At 36.7% G+C, this 21,317-nt stretch overlaps 1 protein-coding gene across 1 annotated transcript in view; it reads right to left on the bottom strand.

Moving 5' to 3' along the window:
• Positions 1-13,822: 13,822 nt before the first annotated feature.
• Positions 13,823-21,317, bottom strand: part of ODA-Dnal1 (Outer dynein arm dynein axonemal light chain 1) — a 41,815-nt gene continuing 34,320 nt past the window's right edge. The window contains exon 5 of the mRNA XM_083118791.1: positions 13,823-14,579. Coding sequence (XP_082974917.1) covers positions 14,452-14,579 — 128 coding nt within the window. The 3' untranslated portion in view covers positions 13,823-14,451. The remainder of the gene's footprint in view (positions 14,580-21,317) is intronic.

The raw sequence follows: 21,317 nt of genomic DNA, 5'->3' as shown, positions 1-21,317 counted from the left end.
GTCAGCAATGTTCTCTCCATTCTTTCATCCTTGGGTTCGAGTTCTCGTTGAGCCTGCATTTTTCACTGAAAATTCTACGTAAGTTATGGTTGTAGCGAAATCTGGATTGTCTCCGAAATGGGGAGATTACCTCTGAAATCCGGATTCTCTCATTTTTCCATCGGATTCCCGAATAGTAAAAAAAAAATATCTGGATTTGGCCATCTCTACTTCACACGTCTTGCGCGAACACTGACCTGATCATGTGTAAGTGGAATTATCAGTGTGATAATTCCTAGTAATTCAGACTTCATAACATTCTGGTAGAAAAATGTGCAGAACAAATTCTCGAGTTAGTAACCTCAAAGTTGTCTTTTCGACAGCATTTGCTCTTTTTTTTTTAACTTCGGACGGAAATGCATGGTAAAAAAATCAGAATTTTCAGTTTTCATGAGATAATTTGGAAATGTGTTTACAGGACAATAATACATCATCATCACTGGCACTGAGATATGGTTCTCATACAAAAATAATTTAAATACACGAATACAAGAACAGGGGAAGAACACAGAAACGAGCACTGCAGGATCTACAAGCCGCAAGACCCCGCAGTGCGGGGGTGGGGGCAGAGACAAGTAAGTCTCTAGAAGGCCCTCAGTGATTGACATAGTATAGGGTTCGTATATGCGTATTTAAAAACTAAACTTAATTACTCAGGGGTTCAGAAACGAATACAAGATATACAGGTAACGGCAGTGGCGGCGAGGGGGACAGTCGGCCCCCACTTTTCGCCACTTTTGTCCCCCCGCTATGCTAAACCGTACAGTATCTACAATGGGAAATATACTGTCCCCTCCCCCTGTCGGTTTTGGAACCCAATCGCCGCCACTGGGTAAAGGTAAAGTTAAAGTTCCCTGTGCATATAGCACCGTGCCATGACGTCCACTTGGAACACACCAATGTGTTTATATATGAGTTGTTGAGGGACTTTTGAATCACCCTCTAGGCTCTTAGATGTGACTTTGTCAACATGAGATCAAGAACTTCACACACACACACATGCATTATAATATACATACAGACACACATATTATAAATAGAGCGTAGAGGGTATGTTTGTGTGTGGTAGGTTGGTAGAGGGGAGCCTTTGGTCCGTTGTTGATCCATGCAGATCTGCAGCTGCCACCTCCAACCACGATTTTACGTACAACACGTTGTAATAATCTTGCGATCTTATAAAAGCAGGAAATGTACTTGAACATTGCAATGGTCTTGCCCTAAGGGAAGTTTTATAATGTAAAATATTACGTAAGATAGCTTCTACTCCTTTAATTTTCGATCGCAAGGCATCTACCGTACTATAAAAATCTGGGGGCTACAGGGAGCTTAGATCTGTTGTTGGGGTTTCATCCCCCCTAACCTCCTTGTAGCACCGTCCCTGGCTGTACGTATTTCGTCCAATGAGTACAAGCTAGCAAAACTGTGAATTTCAACAAGTTTGTAGATAATTCTGCAGCTGTTCATAAAAACAGACGTACGCGTATTTTATTAGTTTCTTGCTGTGGTTCATTTTCCCATTTCAGAAAAAAAGTATTCACACTCTTTGCATATGGTGAGTAAATGTGGGGGAAGGAAGAAGTTCCCCCTTAATAGTCTCACTTAGAAATATAGTGCAGAGGAATCTAATAACCGTTCTTAAACAACATTATGCTTTTATAGAAATAAAAGTATATACTATTTTCAAACCTACGAAAGTTCCAAGTAACTACGTAAGGAAAGGGTAGGAACCATTCAAATTTATGTTTTTGTTATAAATTAATATTAATAATATGTAAATCCCAGAACAATTTAGTAGTATGTAGCATAATTTCGGAGTTTAAACGACACCATGGATGTCCAGAAGGGGCAAGGCAAGGACACACTTCCTGAAAAATGAATGTCAACCATTTTCACACATCTAATTTCATTTCAGTCACATCAAATTGTTAATTATTGTAAGGGCATTGCAGAAAAATGTTAACTTCAAATTGAATTAGTATATTTTGAGAAGGGAAATATACCTAGTTTATCCCAACCCCTGAAAGAAAAAAATACTTTCCAAAATCCTCCCTGGTGGAAAGAAATACTGCGGACGTCCATGAACAACACTTTTTCTAAACATGAGGTTTGCAACGGTGCTGTAAGCCTCTGGCAGTAGGTTTACAAACAGGGTTTTGGCCCGCTCTTCTACCTATATTCCTTGCTCTTATCCATCCAGATACGGTATGCACCGGTAGGCACTGCTCGTTCGCGGTCAGATGGCTTACAACTTTCCACAAGCAGAAGGCTGGAGTTCCCATGTGCCGCCTGGTGCTGAAGTGTTGCAATCTAACAAACAGAATCTCGAAGACTGGTATTGGGCCGAGTTGAAGTTTGAAGTTTTTACGAATTTTGCCATATAATTACATACCTTTTACTAGAACTAATAAAGTGTAAGCCCGGCTTACACAGCTTAATGCTCCACTCCGCGCCTGCATCAGGTGCACTGACAATTGCAGACTACCCACAAGTGATAATCAATGAGTGATGACACCTATTCAGAAGATGATGATGAATGTAAATAATAAATCTTGTTTATGTTAAATTATAACATACATCCATATTTAAGATTTAGCCACTATTATTATTGAAGATTGTAAGTAAAACTTATGCATTTAATCTATGTCAGTATATAAGCAATTTAATAAAGATTTATTATTATTATAAGGATTTTATTAATATTATTACACTTAATAGTTATAATTATTATAAAATAACATTGGATTTAATAAGTCTGATGAAATTAAATTTATTTATTGAAATATTGTGATCAATTTATATGCTATTTATAAAAATATGAAAAAACCTTATTTTTCAGCTATGGTTACTAATTCAATAAAATTATATAAATAGCAAAGAGTTGTGAGATGCTATCACACATTTTCCAGTTCCGGGCATCCACACCTTGAAAAAAATAGTTTGAGAACTCATCCCCCCTGAGTGGTTCCGATCGCTTAATTTGAGGTCCTGGCTCACGGACTAATATGTGTCTGACAGCAAAGACTGGAACTATCTCTACCGCAGAGTAGCTGTCAAATCCTTGTCCTGCCAGAAACCTCTTCAGTTGAACAGAGAGATGACAGTCAGTACATGCAAGGCCAGGGCTGTACAGGGAGTGGTTCAAGATCTCTCACCTGAAGTGATGCAAAGGGCCCGCATGTACGCAGCTGTATGGGGTTATGCACATTCGATTGGCCTTCCGTGAATTGTCTGCACGATCATCTGACCATACTATCACTCACGACGTCCGGTCTGCAAACCTCACACTATTGCTGGTGGCTCTGTGACAAATTCTGAGCGTGCAGAAAATCGGATTACTACACGTAGGCTACATCATAGTCGGTGGGAGACTGTATGAGAGCTGCAATCTTGAACCTAGAACTGTCCTAAAACGGCTGCATTGCAACTGTAGCAGATTACAGCTAATGCCACTTCTTCCTGCCCGCATGTGTGTGTCGCTCTCCGTCCACTAGTGCTGCGTACAGGCACCATTGGAGCTTTTTCAGAACACCCCTCGTATATAAACTTTCAGAAGCTGTTATTAACAGAGTGCTCCTGTTTTAATGTTTGGTTAGCTAAATCAGGTACACTTCGCAACATCTTATTTGACCGCCCCGAAATAATTCTAAGTCCCGAAATCGTAAACTTAGCAACATTGCACTTCAGCTCCAGGTGAGAGTAGCCAACTTTGAGTAGGTCCTTCCACTAGACGAAAAAAGCTGCGGTGATAGGTTTTCAATTTAAAACTTTCCATGAACTTAGAAACTATAAACCGCTATTATAATACACAATCAAACAGAAATAATAAATTGGAAAGAGAACTTTGAAGGATATTTATGATTGTGCATGCTCGACTTGAAATTTGGGGGGTTTGAAACACTGAATACAGTTTTTCTCCATCTGGAGGAAATTGCCATCAAGTTTGTGCAGAAAGAAGCAAATTTGTGAGGAGTTTATGCGACATTTTATTTACAATACCTTGCATAATATCGAACAGTTCTCAAAAACATATATTTTACACAACTTGTCGAGAAAATGTGCTTGAAACACAGGAAGGTGAGAGTCTTCATAAACGTCAACATGTTTTTAAGGGTATAACGTCATTACGTTAACGTAGACCAGTTGGTTAGGTGCTGCTATCCTTATTTTTCATTAAGTGTGAAAGGTCGCGGGTTCAAATCCCACCCTCTCCTCTTTTTTTTTGTTTCTTTCTTTTTTTGTTTGCTGAACAGATATTAGAATACTTAAAAAAATGAATCCGATGCACAATTGAGGGATGTCCCTTCTGCGCATATTTCCCCTTAGAAGTTGGAGATTTCCAGGATTTAAAGTTACAACTTTTCTTTTTAATTATCGTTCATATGTTGTGTTAACACACACATCATGATTAATTCACAAATCACATATATGTATTCAGGATGCAAAATGTAATGTTATTTAAGTTATGTATTGTTTGTTCTTCACTGACACCTAAATTGTTGATTATTTGATTTCGATATACTAATAAAAGATACACAGTTATGTTAAGTAGTGATGTAGTGCAGTACTGTAACGAAGGAGAACGTTTAATGAGTTCAAATTGCTAAGATTGGTAATTTTATGTCCGTTCCTTCATAATGACTGTTGTCAATCCCCTCACCACCATCTTACCATGCGTCTAAAACTAATAGTAAATCGCTAATTAACATAACTAAATGGTTATTGCGACGAAGGCCGATTCGATAAGAAACTACTAATGAGTATTTATATAGTGAGTGACAAACAAAAAATTCAAAACCATATAATGATCGTTAATTCCTCACTTCTTTGTATCTAAAATGTTTGTCTTCTTTGAACAGAAAGTACGAGTATCAGATATAACAAACTTTCCGCACTAACTTTGCAATATTCGAAACCACCATTACAGACTTAGCTCTATGTAACTTGATTCTGTGCATTCCACGTGGCTTCGAAATAACTTTCTCTTACTATTTCCTTTCCTCTCGTGAAATACAGAGACCAATGTTAACTTCTTAGCACGGTGGATAAACTTTACACCCAACGATATACTCCTAAAAAAATCCTGCCTAGGTGGAGAATCGAACCTACGACCTCCCTCGTAAGAATCAAGCATGCTGCCTCTTCTCCAGGTAGCTCATGTTAAAATTTGCTACCAGTTTGAAGAAACCAATTGTCATATCTATAATTTCCTCATGGCAATTTTCATGGTCATGAGGAAACGAATTCAGATAAAATCGAGAAACGCTGGAAGGGGAAAATGATGAACATGTCTATTGGCGTTTGGTCATATTTTGTAAATTGTGTAAAAATTCCCGGTTTTGAACAAGCAATCGTTTAGTTACGAAGTATTTTGTTGTTTTTTAAAGTAGGAACAGGAGAGCGAAAATGAGTCATTTGAACCAAACCCCGTTTGACAAGAAACTTCAGCTTTTTTCCAAAGACTGTATGAAAAGAGAGAGAGGAACGTATGAAATATAAAATATGTGTGAAATTAAAACAATGGAAACCTTCAAAGATAATACTAACGAACTTCAAACTATGGAAAACATATTTTCGTGGTGGAAAACTCCAAGTCATTTTCGAAATATGAACTTGATGTTTTTCTTTATTATGAAATGGAGATATGGGACGATACAATCCCTCAGCAAGAAAATTTTAAGTGAGCTACCTCCAACTTTTTCAATGGTCATAATTACTAATTAGGGTCCGGAAGTTGATGAAAAATCAACTTTTTTTCTGACCCTTAAAAACAATGCTAAACCTGATATCATGTCCGTTTCCCTTCAGTTAGAGCCGGAAAACACACTCTATTTTACATTTTTTTTTGCATTTTTCGGCCTTTTTTGGCTCTTAGTTTATTTGTCAGAATTTTTAACAGTTTTTGTTACATTTTTACTTATTTTTGAGGTTTATTTTTCTCCTCCCCTGTTGTTTTGTGCATTTTAAATGCATTTACTAGTAAAACTTACATATTTAGATTTCTTGGCATGGTCCTTTTAGCAAATTCACCATGAATCGAAAATACGGTCAATGGAAAAGCACAATATTATTCTTCACTGAAATGTTTGGCAATGGATTAAAATACTTTGTGTAAAGATCTACTTTGAGGTTCTTTTTCTGGACACTATTATCGCTTTAATCTGTAGTTTTAAAGTAAAATTAATCACAATATTAAATGCAATTACACTCTGGTATACGCGAAGAAGAACTGTATTTTCGGATGCTGGCCGACTACAGTATCATAGAAGGCCCACTCTGAAACGAGATGAATTGGTTTATTTGGTGTTTTAAGTCAAGTTTATGCATAGTAAGGCTAATCGGGACTGGACCTACAGTTGAAAGTGGGATCCAAACCGAGTGCATAAAATAACGTGAACCGTGTGGTGTAGGGGGGTCGTTTGTTTATGGAATGGAAGGTCATGGGTTCAAACCTACTTCTTTGCAAAATCTTTTTCGGGAAGTAAACGGCTTTGGACGAGAATGCTTATCTACCTTTCTTGGATATTTCCGTTGATATTTATGCGATTTATGTCCAGCATTTCCGGATGCAGAAAGTTGACATGTAAGTTTTTAATATGTGTTAACTTATAACAGCTGAATGAAAGGAAAAGTATTTTCTAAAATCCTGCCAATCACTGAAAGATTAAAAACATTAGTAGAAGCATTACTTGAGGCATGCACAGTGGCGACGATTATGGAGTGTGGAGGGGCAGATGACCCAGCACTATGCTAAACATTATCTACCAAGTAAAAGAAACTGTCCTTGCCCTCCCCCCTCCCCCCTCCCCCACCTTGCCCCATCAGTTTTAAAACCCAATCGCCTCCTCTGAGCATGCATCGCATAAATATTTACAGTAATATCATATAATATTATATTACGTTATTAGAACACTTCGTACTCGGTAAATAAAAAGGAAAAAAATAATAAGGAAAGGGTGGGATTTGAACCTACGATGTTTTGATCTTGACGAAAACAGTAAAAAAACGGAAGTGTTGTCATCTAACCAACTACTCCAGGAGATTTCTAACGGAAAATCAGTAAAGCACGTTAATCTCAGTTGAAGCAACATTGTGCCATTTTTCGCCAAGAACCAAGGAAAAGACACACTTTGCAGAATCGTTTTGTGGTGTGCAAGGTATCTTTACTAAACATTTTGCATAAAATCATCATAAATTTGCCTTCTTGCATTAAATGTGACCGCAATTCTTTCCACATGGATGAGAACCTGTTCAGTGTTTAACAATGCACATACATTTTCATATTTTCAAATTCAGAACGAAGAATCTTGAAATATTTTCAACATTCGTATTTCTACTTAACATTTTTTTGTCTACTCATATATTTTATTACTGCTTTAGGGTATCTTTACTTTATGTACTGTGAAAGAATGAAAAAAAATCACGAGCGTTTTCATCCAGGAAGAAGAAATGTTGCAAAGTTGGCTACTCTTAGTTGGCTCTGAAGCGCTATGCTGCCAAATTTACGAATTCCGGACTTTGAAATGTTTCAGGGCGGTCAAATAAGATGTTGCGAAGTGTACCTATACAATGCAATTCTATAAATTGCTTGCGTTAAATTTCTAATACCTACATAACCTTTCCGTCAGCATTAAAGGTATAACTGCATGTTGTCACTTTCACAGTACTTCACTTGGATATACTGTACTGAAGCAGAAATCCCATTGATAATATAAGGATATATGACACTTTCTTTTGTACAATTCAATTTTTTCACTTATATGCAAGAGTTAAGTTGTTTGCTTTACAGAGAAGAGAGAAGTAGCTTTATGCATCGAAAAATGAGTCCACACGCATGGTTCTTGCAAGCAGAGGGTTCCAAACCTCAGTGGAAATATCAACATATAATATCGAGAATGGATAAGTAGACTGATAAATTACAAAATGTATTTTTTATCAATCACTCTTCACTCTAATATCATTTAGTCGTAACTTTAAAAAGAATCAAGTATTTTATTTTAAACTTATTGCGTATGATAAAATTCCATAATCCTTCCCTAGCTTGTGAATTGTAATAATTTTCCAAATTCACAATTTTGCAGTTTGAATTCAAATCATAGAGAATAGACAAATTAAGTCAATTTCATTAAAGATAATATTGGTACTTAACAAATCCATACGTGGATATGTATGAGTTTATTATTTCCATTTGCAAAAACATCGATTTAGTTTAGTTTGTAATTGTCAGGGGAAAATGTAAATTTTGTCCTGGAAAAGTCAGGGAATTTCATTTCTGCTTGTTTGTAGCCACCCTGGTAATTTTCTACTGGCATTCACTTTGTGAAGAAAGGGGTTGCTCCTCCCCTCTTCTACATGCTCATGGAACTATTAGATATATATTATGTCCATAGCAGAAGTAAGCCAAAATTAGATGGACTGGAAGGAACAAATAACTTCTGATGTCTGCCTAATAAGACATGTCCAAATAAAAAAAATAATAATAATAACCCGTGGCTCTACAACTCGTAAGGACCTTGGCCAGTCTCCCTCCCATAATCCTACCTAGAGGTGTGGAGATATTAAATCAGTAAAGGGGTGACATGGGGTCAGCACTTCGGACTCCCAGCTGTTATAGGAGATATCCGTGACCGGGTTACACTACTCACTCGTAGCTCCCCAATTTCCTCACGATGGTGAGTTGCCACCGGTCTTATACACAGGCCGAAAACCCAGAGACTGAACACAGGAAGACTCGAACCCATGCTGTTCCGCAGTCGGAGCCCAAAGCACAGTGCCTTGACAGGATGGCTACGGAGGAGGACAGACATGTTCAAGACTCATTGTTAATCCTCAACTACAGTTGTGACGTCCCACGGACCGGAGTGTTCCTTTTGCTTGTTACCCTGCCAGTAGTTTTGACCTTGAGGCTACCTCAAGAAGATTTTGAAGAATGAATGTTAATCAATAACTAAGGACTAAATTCACATTGATCAGCTGTGTGTAAATACTCAGTTAAGAGATATTTTGGATTGGTGTATGTGTTTTGCTTAAACTCACAATATAAACAAAATATTTTTTTGAGGAAAGTTAAAAAATAATGTTTCGCTCTCAAAACTACGTAATTGTGTTCAGTGAATAACAAAGCATAAGACATGATTAAATTCATATCATTTAAAATATGGCTTGATATATTTATATTCCTTTTTTCATAGAGGTCGTGTGGACCGCACGACTGTGTTAGTGCCCAAAATGTTCACGACTGTGGTTAAGGGTTAAAAGGTTTAGTTTCAAAGTGGAGAAACAGTCTTAAGCACTGACACGATTATAACATTTTTCCCAGGCAAATGGCTAACATGAGGCTAAGTATCTAAGGAAAAAAATCACACTTTACACCACATGTCACTAACATTGCATTATACTTGATATGCAACAAGATGTCAGAATACTTAGCCTTTCTATTTTGTTTCATGTGGTTGGTGGTTTACATGCATATACTATGTAATAAATAGAGCTAGGAATTTTAGGTGCAAAAATTTGCCAATAAAGGTACATAAAAGGTGCTAAAATAGGTGCTAATTTTCAGATGTCAAATTTATTGTGAGCAGTTCATACATATATGATTCAACTTGTCTGGATAAACACATAGAGTATTCTCTGGTTTTAAATTGTTTAATATAACTAAGCAAAGAAAATTCTCTGATACATTAGAAAGCGACATAAAGGAAAACATGCTTCTTCTTACTTGCTTAGAATTAGTCATCTAGAAAACTGTTAAAATAGATTGCATTCAAAATTTCTATGTTCTACTGAGTGAGGCTAGATCTGCGGTCACTAAGCAAGTCTACATCTGCGGTCACTAAGCAGATACTTGACGTTGAACGTTCTTTTTTAACTTACAACACACAAAAGTGGTACGTATTTTGTTTTCAACTGGTAATCCACATCCTTGTTGGTTGCGACTTCTTGAACATCAGGGTTTTTGGCTAAACTTTGTTCTAACTTCTCTTTCCCGACCCCTTGCAGCTCTCATTGCACATCCATCAAAACAGCCCACTGTGCTTCCTTTTCAGGACACTGCTCCTCCAGTTTTGTGATTGCAGTAGTAAGGAAAGAGAAGCCATGTACAATATAGAGTTCATCTTGCAATTCCTGTTTAAGTGCAAGTTTTTTGGCTTTTTCTGCAGCTGAGGAATCACTAGGCAAAGCATCTAAAAATTTCAATTTTTGTATGGAAATGATTGCAAATAAACAATGCAGCTTTTAACCATGTACCCCATCTAGTGAGGATGGGAGAGGGTGCTGGTGGAAGTTTCGTAATTTCTACGTACTTCTGTATTCTAGAAGGAGTCTTTTTCAGTATTTTCTTAATGCTAGAAACAAATTCGTTCACATATGAATGGCTTATTGCAGAAAGGGACCCGAGTCACATTTTTGAGGTATCGGAGTTACAACCTTTTCATCTCCACTGTCGCTAGCAGCATACTGCAGGGGGGCGCATTGAGGGTTGCAAAATTAACTATTCATTATGCTGAAAATGTGAGCCAACAACGCCACATTTCTTTCTTACACTATCAATATTATACGATTTTTCTTGTTTTTTTCTCAGAATTGTGCAAAAGTGACTCAGGTCCCTTTCTGCAATAAGCCATTCATATGTATATTCACCTTTAAGAGCTTCACAAACTCGATACAAAGCATGAACAATGCAGAGTTCATCTTGCAGATTAGAAAATGCAGCTAACATGTAAGATGCTTGGTCGGTAAGAACTAACCACACTATCATATTTTATGCCCTCCGGCCACAATACAAAACATGCATCATTGAAACTTTGCATTACACTTGCATTATCTGTTTTGCTGAGAAAATATTTTTTTTTAAAAGCATGGGTTTCACTTGATGTCTATTGAGAGGTGCTACTAAAATGTTCAAAACGTACCTGTTTTGCCTATCTGTGGTTTCATCTAGTATGAAATAGCTACCACTTGCCTGATCTGCGAGATTTTAGCTTCATAAAGAGGTGCTCTCATCTGGAACTGACTTCCCAGTATATTTTTGCAAATATGATTTCATGACAGGATTGTTAAGTTTCGAAAGAGGTATTCCACACGCTATAAATGTTCTTGCTGTCTCACTGAAAAATTCATTTTTATTTCTGGAACTCGAAGATGCAAGTGCCTCACCAGGGAATTGCTGTCGCTTCCCACCTTTACCATCTCATAGTTCTTTATTCCTGACGTGCTTCCCACTTTGTAAATGCTGCACAACCCGAGTGCGTTGGTGTTTGTCATCAACAGTAATAGAAATATCACACACCTCAGAACAGATCCATCACTCTGAATGCTGTCACCGCTAAACTGTTTAACAATGTCCTGCAGTTTCCCAACATTTACTTTATGTTTTGGCATGGTGAACAAGCAAATCCGATGCAGTCTATCACAGACTGCAGTTACCTTGCTCGCTGAGACGGGAGAAGGAAACGAAAACATAACAGCTTTCCTACAACAATTCGTAAACAATTCTTCAGAGGACAAAAAGAGCACAACTTCTAGCAATTGTAACGTGTCATTGTTGGCACTGTTTAAAGTCTGCGCGCTTACTACATTACCCTCCAAGAACTGAAGAAAGCCGATTCATTGTTGTGCAGTAAACAAGAATCGCGTGACAAGAAGCTGTGTCTCAAATGTGGTTGGGGTTAAACAGTGTGCGAGTTGTATTAAAAAAATGATAAAGATGCAAAAAGGTGGAAAAGGTTCTGAGATTGTGAAAAAGGTGGAAAAGGTTCTGAGATTGTGAAAAAGGTGCAACCGAAACACCATGAGTAGAGTTCAATACCTGCTTATTTTGAGGATGAGTCACTTTTTTACTCATTTTCACACAAAAAAAATTAAGGTGCAGCACCTAAAATTTCTAGCTCTGATAATAAATATGCTTCATACAGACACGTGTTTATTGTTTAAGCAATTCTACATTACTTAAGGCAAAGAGGGACAATTACACACCAGTTGCGCATTTATTTCAATATTATGGGATTGGGCACTGCTATTTAAAACGGGGATTAGTATGCAAGAGAGTATGAATTTCTCTCCATGTTGCAAGTGGAAACTGTTTTTCAAGTTGATTAGTAAGCTAGACACTATGTTTCAAAAATATGATTAATGAGAATTTACAGAATCCCATGTATTTCGTATGGAAAATCAACTTCAAGTTACGGCTAATCAATACTATGACATACAATAGTAGTTCAATGTGTCCTTTTCCCATCCATGTACTTTTCTACGTCGTTGGATGTTTGATATTCCCAAGAGAATGAATAAAATAATGGTCCCATAAGCCTAATGCATTACTCCGTGCCTCCTACGGCCATCCTGGCAGTGTTGCCAAACCTGATGTTCATAAAAGAGCTAAATATGGCTTTCAAGGTGCTAGATTAACGAAGGCTGCATTAAGTGCCGCGTAGGGTAATTTTAGGTGTCATGGGGGCAGGGGGGATGCTGCTATTACCGTTAGCTTTAAAGTTATGGCAATTTATTCTTAATTTTCACTGCCTAGATTTAGCATCATCATCAGTAATCCACTGGTGCTCATATGAAATCGAAAATAAGGGATTCCCAGATAAGAATATTGTCATCTTCACCTTAGCAATGGCACTATATAAAAGTAGTTGGGGAGGTAAGGGGGTGGGTGATGCAGCCAATATAACAATATCATGTCACGTCAAAATGTACACTCATGCCAAAAGTTGGTCTTTGTGGGCCTGAGACCGTGGTGGCATCATAGTGGTGCAGGGGGCGGGTGCCACAGTTCACAGCCAAACAAGTGCACGAAAGCCCCAAATCTGACTCCCAAAAGAGTGAAGTTGGCAACAGTGATCGGCAGCTGCCGCAGCGAGAAAGACCTAGGGCAAATTGTCCCCCTCCCCCTTAAGAAACACGTACAGTCATGGACACTTCTGGGTTGTAACCACCACATTGATTTTCAATGGGTCCATTACAACGCAGAAGTGTCCATGACTGTACAATGTAAATAGATCAAGTCTGTGCATTTAAAATAGTTAATATGAAGACCACAAAGACTTCACAGCTACTTGCTTCGTTTTGACTACACTCTTCTCATTCGTCATACATATGATTATACCCTTCACGCAGAAGCATCTTGCTGCTATCCAGTGAGCAACTTATTATTATTTGTGGTGGTTTTTTGTCACTTTTGGTGACCAACTGTAATAAGGAGGATGGGGTTGATTAGATAGAACTTAAAAAGAGACACTCAGAAAGAACACTTACACTCACACATGCCAGTACTTGAACCTGGGAACTTCGGTGGTGACATTGAAAGTCAACCACTTAATGAAACAATGTAACATTAATTTTCAATCACATGAATACTAAACACAACACATATTCTATTTTATGTTTCTAAATTTGTCATCCACCTGGATCCTTTTTCAGGGATGGAAAATGTATCTTAATAGGGCCTTCATGTAAGTAACAATTTGAACAAAAATTTCTATGAGGAAGACACACTACACTGATGTGAACCTAGATTTTTATCTCCCACGTATTGTTCTTACCTTTTAATCACATTTTGAATGATTTTAATGTCATTCTAAGAAGCCCGTTACAATCCCTAAATAAGAATTCACGTGAATCCAAATATTTGGAAAGTTAAAATAAGATAGATGCTACGTCAATTTTAATGTTATAGGAAGAGAAGTTCCACAAAAGTGAGAATATGAATATGTCCTGTTTACATTTTAGAAATAATTTTCGGAATAAAATTACCAATGTAAATATTTATAGTTTATAACATCTTTATTTTCTTTCCACTGTTATAAAGTTAAACACTAATAAACAATAAAAAGCTATTCTTGAACAAAATGTTTGTTAATCACAGAATAATAGTACAAGGAAGCGTATTTCCCCAGAGTGAAAAATTTATACTTATTGGTCTGTTATTGTAAAACAATTGAAGCCATGTTTAATTATTAAAGAAATGAAGTATATTATATATTGATTTAGACCTAAGAACATAAAATATGAATTACACATAATTCTGTTCATGTGTAAACCAAGGTGGAAAGAAGCACAATTATTATCAAATATAATTTGGCATTTATCATACATTTTTAATATAGTATAAATATAATTTCCAGAGCATTTTTGTTTCAAATGAAGGAAAGCCTGCCAAGCCTTTTGAATGTTCATTCCATTAATTTTTGTAACTTTAAAAACTAGCTCTTGATGTGACTTTATACTGTTTCAAATGACTTAGTGAGAAAAACAGTAACACATTAACTAAAATTAGGGAAAGGTGTGAGTTAGGAGTTCAACTTGCAATCTTTAAATTGCAAATGGTAAGTAAATAATTATCTCTACCCCTTTTCAGTTAATGGTTTTCACGTGATCATTACCGATATTGTAATTAGAATACATAATTTATTCTTCTTCCTCCTCTTCTCCCCTAAAAATATTCTCACCATCTAATTTCTTCAAACCAGGAAGTCTCTTCAATACCTCCTTCTCCCAAGAACCATCACCAGTAGCTTTGTCATGCAATGGATTTCCTGCAAGTAGAATGTTCAATACCATTTAATTGTGCAGAAGAAATGAAATAGCAAGATACTAAGGGAGCTTTTGGAAAACAGAATGAATGCAGCCCTTCATACCAGTGACACAAAAAGTTGTATGTCACTTTTGTCGCTTGTGTGTCAATCGCACTAGGCAGTTTCCTCAATATGTTGCCTTGGTCTGTTGTAGCACATACACAGTAAATGCTTTTTTAAGAGGCTGGAGGGACCCATGTTGCTTGTCACTTAGGTGTGAAACCCCTGTGTTGCATCCCTAAAATAAATAGGTATGGGAAGGGCTCGAAGTGGAAATTCCTAGCTGGGAGGGATGCTTGGGGGAGAGTGAGAATAGATAGGGGAGGGGGATTCTTGTGTGGATTAACATAGAGACAATTCAATAAAATGGGGACGTCTATGCAAATTATACTAGCTGGAGGTATGCTTTATGAAAATGTTCTTAATGTGGGATAGCATCTCCCATACCCCCACCACTTCAAACACTCGAGATGGAAAACATTAATTGAGGTGATGCTCTGTAAGTATCAGCTATAGGATTAGGTTCATCAGTAAAGTTTCAGATAATCTTACAAAACCAGTATTTCTATAACTAATCTGCTATGTAGGTTTGAATATGAAGATGTAGTTTCTTTTTTAAATCTAAAAATTCCTGCAATCAGCTGGTTACATGAATTATGAGATTTTTGCACCATTCAAGTTCTTCGTGGATATTTGCAATTTCTTATTATATTGATACTAAATTCATATTGGTCCGTCTATACTAAAAAATGTACAGTGAATGATTGTAAAACTACTTGATTTCATTATTGTTTTGAAAATGTGTGATACTTATATAAGTGTCATACATTTTTATATATAGAGTTTATATCATAAATTTTCCATTTCTTAGTTTGAGTTCTTACAATGTACTAATCAACATAAAACTGCACACTTGCATAGTTCTGGAAATGGAGTATTCCATCATTACGAGAGAGACATGTGATTGGATTAAAATACAGTTGAGACTGCTTGATACATAACTCAGTTCTGCAGAATTCTGTTTTATACGTAAATTACTGTAGGTCCCGGGAAAATATAATGTAAAAACGTGTTATTTAAACCTTATTTGTAGTAATGCATTTATATGTAATTCAGTGTTATATGTACTAATTTTCAATAAAATACAGTTGATTTGTACGTAACCAAGCTACAACAGTGTCATGGAAGCGACAGTTTTCAGTTGCTATTGGTCGGCCATAGAGAACAGAATAAGGAAAAGTTACTTGCTTGATAAGAAAGTAAAATTTATACGGGAATTGGAATCCACATAAAACTAAAATTGAAATAGCTCCAGATTTAGGCATCGCTTACACCACACTTTGCACAGTCATTAGTAAAAGAAATTGGGTAGTAAAACTATAATGTCTACTGTAATATTTCAGAATCAAAGTGTTCACTAATAAGTTGACAAATGTAGTATTTAAGAATCAAACTTTCATATTCGTTAATTTACCACTTATGACAGAAATAACCTGTATTATGTATCTTATTCCTCAAAATAGATGCAAGTACAGTTATTTTAACAATGATATGACATGGTACGTAAATCTGATTTGTAAGTAATTCTCAGTTATACATATTATTTTCTCTTCACCTTGGCATACGCATAACTCAGGTTCAACTGTATTCATAATGAGCTTTTATCATAGGATTGTGAAGTATCTTGTGGTGTCTGCTAACAAATGAAAAAAGAACCTTGAGTTTGATGGCATAGCATTAATTAAAATGTGTTATAAGTGTGACACTAAAAATGTAGCAAAGTTTGATTCCATTTGTCTATGAAGCATATAGGCTATAGATGCCAATAATTTTCAGATTGATTCATTTTGGTATTTCCAGGGAGTGGGACCACGTTTTGTGGAATGCCACCATAGAAGTAGTCATCCCCATGTAAAATAAGAGGATCATTAAGAAAATGTTAATGTCTGTATACTTATGTAATTGTAGAGAACAAGGTTACTGTATTTCTTCATAATATTCTCCAGCCAAGTGTAGCACATGTTGCCAAATTTCTGACAATTTTCTCACACCATCAGCTGAATTGTTTTTCCGTATATCATTGAGGAACCATGCTAAGGCCTGCAGTATGTAATTGATGGTCTTGATGCAATGTCCTAAGAGAGGATCTTGTAGCCTCCGAAACAAGTCATGGTCGCAAGATCTCATGTCCATACTATAAGGGAGGTGCTTTAGCACTCCCCAATCCTACCTATGAAGCAGTTGCCCCACTGAATTTTCAACATGCCACCTTTAGTTGTGGTGTAGCACAATAGGATGTCTCCCCAGAATCTTCCCAATGAATAGCTGGAGAAAGGTGATTATCCAGAAATTTACTCTAATACACGCTGTTCATGGTAAATCCCTTCGGTATTGTGTGACAAAAGAAAAATGACTTCATACTCATAGGCAACATGAAGCATCAGTAAAGATCAGGGTTCGCGACTAAAATTCATTTGAGTTCATCGGGGTCAGACTGAAATCACACCTCACTTTATCAGTTCTAATTCGGCACTGCAAACCGAAATCAGATAGGTAATTCAGACTTGAACTCGAATTGACACTGACAATTTTATTCCATCCCAGACGAACCTAAACTCGAAGCTCCTCATGCAAAAGCATTCTGGTTCGCACCACTTCAGAAACCAGTTTCGAGGAAAGCAGTTTGACATATCGGTTTGAGATTACAGTCCACGCTAAGGTAGAGGGGAGTTTTGGTCTGGAATAATGGTTCGAGCGACTGAAATTGGGCAAACTACTGCACAGAATCGGTTTGACCTTTGGATTGCCAGAAAGCTGTGATGCGTGCAGAGGAAATGTGATTCAATGTGTACAGAGGACAAAAGACCAAGCCGTTTCATTCGAAACACTCACTGGTGCCATGGTTGCCACATCCATCTTTTTTTTTTAGAATGCAAACTTGAAAATTAATATCCTGGTTATTTGTGCTACTTTGAATATAGTTAAAAGGAAGAGTTTAAAGTAATTGGATATGCCGGTTGCCAATTTTCACTTTTCAATTTTTGAAGGTAGAAAGTTGAAGATCAGAATACTGGTTATTTATGCTACCGTGATTACAGCCAAATAGGAAAGTTTTTAATAATTGGAAATGCTGGGTTTTCATATCTAACATTTTTTAAAACTAGTAAGTTGAAAATCTGTATGCTGGATATTAATGCTACTGCATATATAACTAAATAGGGATATGTTGCAACACCAAAATGCAGGGCTGTCAAATTTTGTTTTAATTTTTGATGGTATAAATTTGAAAAGTGGTATGCTGGTTGTAGTCCTATGTCCTACTTTGAATACAGCCAATTTTGAACATTTTAAATGGTATGAAATACAGGGTTATCATATTATTTTAATATTTTTAAAACTATAAAGTAAAATTATGCTACTGGAAAAACGATTCATTGATTTGATTCATTGGTTGTTGTTATTTTGGTGCTGCTGTTGTTGATTTGGTTGATTTTACTTTGCTTTTGTGCCACTTTTGGCTAATTGTGAAGATGAGGATGAAATAGATGAATGGACACTCACAAACACCCATGCCCAGACTGGAATTCGAACCCTAGCACGATGTGCTACCCACTCTGCCACAGAGGCTGGCACTTTTATTTTGCATCACTTTTCTGCCGCTTTTGGCTAATTGTGATGATGAGGATGTGTAATGATATGATGAAGGAACACTTATAAAAAAATAACCATGCCCAGGGCAGGATTCGAACCCGGGACCCCTAACATCGTAGCAAGCTGTGGTATCCACTTCGCAACGGAGATGAAAACAGTGAAATAGCGAAGCTAAAAAATACAGAAATGCCAGATTGCCATATTCAACATTTTAATTTTTGAAGCAGAAATCTGGAAATCAGTATGCTGGTTACATATAGTTATGTGGTTATCAGAAAATTGGAACAAAATTGGGAGAAAGAAGAAATATAGTGTTGCTATATGTTTAACTTTCTGAATCCAGGAAACTGAAAATGATGTACTTCTTAGCCATGAGAAATATAACCAAATTGTGAAACATTTAAAAAGTAAAATGGAATGGTTGTTATGACCAACTTACTTGAAAAGTAGAAAGCCCGAGAATATGGCTTCCCCGATAACGTAGTGGTAAGGTTGCCACCTTGTAATTAAGGGGTCACGGGTTTGATACATTGTCAAGGCACATTGCATGGTGATTTGGATTCCACTTAAAACTGTAGGTCCAGTACAGATTAGTCTATTTGTGCATAAAGTGGACTTAAAACAAAAATTCAATCATGAACAGGAAAAAGTGAAATTGAAACATGTACTTAGATGAAAGAACAATTGATCTATATTTATTACAATTACACACAGAAATGAAATGCTTGGTTTTGTTTTACATATATTTTTTGTAATTCTTTTTCTGTACTTCTCCATTCTCTTCTTGAAGAGGTTTAAATGAAAACTTGGTATAATTTTCTTCATTTAATTATTTCTACTATAAGCTTTCCATGATTTCCAACGATTTTGATACATGGTACTAACGATAAGGAGTTTTTGTTCTTGTGTATTTTTTGCAATAATTCTGGACATCTTGTAATTCAGATTAACCAAGAATGGTTCGAAATGATTTCTCCATTCATTTTTTTTTTTTAAATCTTTGATTTCTCATATGTCACAGCTCACAGGCATGCACAATACGGATTTATCTATGTAAGAGAACGCATCTTTTTAAAATGCTTTTTGTTATGACAGAAAGAACGGAACAGCATGCATAAGTTTAAAAATGAATACCATAACCAGAGTTGGTATACCATAATTCGAATACAATTGGCAACACTGGGTCTGATTGAAAATGCGACGATTTGCCTGTGGAGATGAGAGATCATAACGGGGTGTAATATACATTGCCACGTAGCGAACCTTGCTTGCGATTGCCAGACATTCCACTGCAGTTTCCCCCACCTTCCCTCTTCCAAGCAGCACAACACCAATCCACTAGTATAAGAAATTCAGTGTAGGTTCTATTTCTCGACCTTGACGTGAGTGTGGTGTATTGATCGAGAGACTGAAACTGGAATTAGCGTCAAAGGAAAAAATTATCGACGTTCTGAAATCGGACTTTCGAGATGTAGAAGAAGAAAGAAGGATTGCCCAAAATCTGTGCGAGACAAACAAGCAAGATAGTTGGAGTGAAGTAGTGAAACATGGGAGAGTTCTATTCAATCGGCACTATCCATCCACTAATGCCCCAAAAGTAAAGTGTTTGGATAATTCATTCAAGCATACCAACCTTTTTGCAACACTGACCGATGAACCTGGTGAAATCGAAAGTTCACGCAATCGGTGTAGGGAGCTTAAATACCAAGAAAGAAGAAAGAGGGATACAACAGACCCAATCAATGCACTTCGAGAGGGGAAAGTTCAAAGTACTACAAAACAGAAAATCAAAGAAAAGAGACCCAAAGCAGTGATCTTCGCCAACAGCCATGGGTGCTACCTGGCCACCAATATGAAATATTTTCTACCAGCAATGAATATATATGGTTCAGTGAAACCCGGGGCAAAGTCAAAACATGTACTAGAAGCAGCAAGGAAGGAGTGTTCGAGGTTCAGCTCAAATGACTATGTTATTATAGTCACTGGCTCCAATGATATTGCGACAAATCAGGGCAGCGATGCAATAATGGCAGTACGTGACTCACTAGGTTCACTGACTCATACAAATGTAATTGTAACTACTATACCCCACAGATATGATCTCATCCCTCAGTCGTGTGTAAACATCGAAATACAAAAAATAAATAAACAGATGAAGAACACTTGTAAACACTTCAAAAATGTAACCATAATCGACCTTGACACCATGAGCAGAGAATATGATACAAGACATGGACAGCACTTGAACCACAAAGGAAAACAGTATGTATGTCAAATGATCCATGGTGTTATTAACAGAAAATAACAGGAAAATCAAATCATCCCACTCTGCTGGAAAAAGTGTACTGACACAAGGAAGTGGATAAGTGGAGCAGGGCTAGTTGAATCCGACAATAGAAAAACACAGAACACTTTGACTGAGACAAACAACAAGAGCAGCAATGAAAATGATAGGGTGGGTGTAGAAGCTAGCGACATTGCTATGAAAACTGTGAGTGATATTGGTTTCATTGAAGAGAAAGGGTGGCATGTCGAACGCTCTCCCAGCAGAAGTGATGGAGCTCTAAGACTGTCAAGAAGGGAAAAACGTGTACCACAAAAATTTCATGAAGATTTTTTATTTTAGAACCAAGTGTCAAGAGTGATGATAAAAAAACAAAAGAAGGGAAAGGTACTCATGTTAAAAAAGTAAATGCAAAAGAAAACACATTAAATATATTTCATCAAAACGTACAAGGCCTTACCACAGCAAAAACGCTTAATTTAGAAATATTTATGCAAAATGAATTATGTAACATTGATGTAATTTGTCTGACAGAACACTGGCTGCGAAAAGATGATCTTAACTACATAAACTTTCCAAATTTTACCCTAGCAACCAGTTTCTCCAGAGAACATAAAATCAGGGGTGGGTCATGCATATTCATAAAAAATAACATTAAGGCAAAAGGGAGCAAACAATTCAACTACCTGAATGAGGAAAAAGAATTTGAAAGTTCCATAGTTGAATTTCCACCACTTAGGCTAGTATTAATTTGTGTATACAGA

This window comes from Lepisma saccharinum, chromosome 3 (assembly GCF_977018435.1).
Source record: "Lepisma saccharinum chromosome 3, izLepSacc3.1, whole genome shotgun sequence".
Classification (NCBI taxonomy): Eukaryota; Metazoa; Arthropoda; class Insecta; order Zygentoma; family Lepismatidae; genus Lepisma; species Lepisma saccharinum.
The sequence above is the reverse complement of the archived record's forward strand: the minus strand, read 5'-3'. Positions and strand labels throughout refer to the sequence as shown.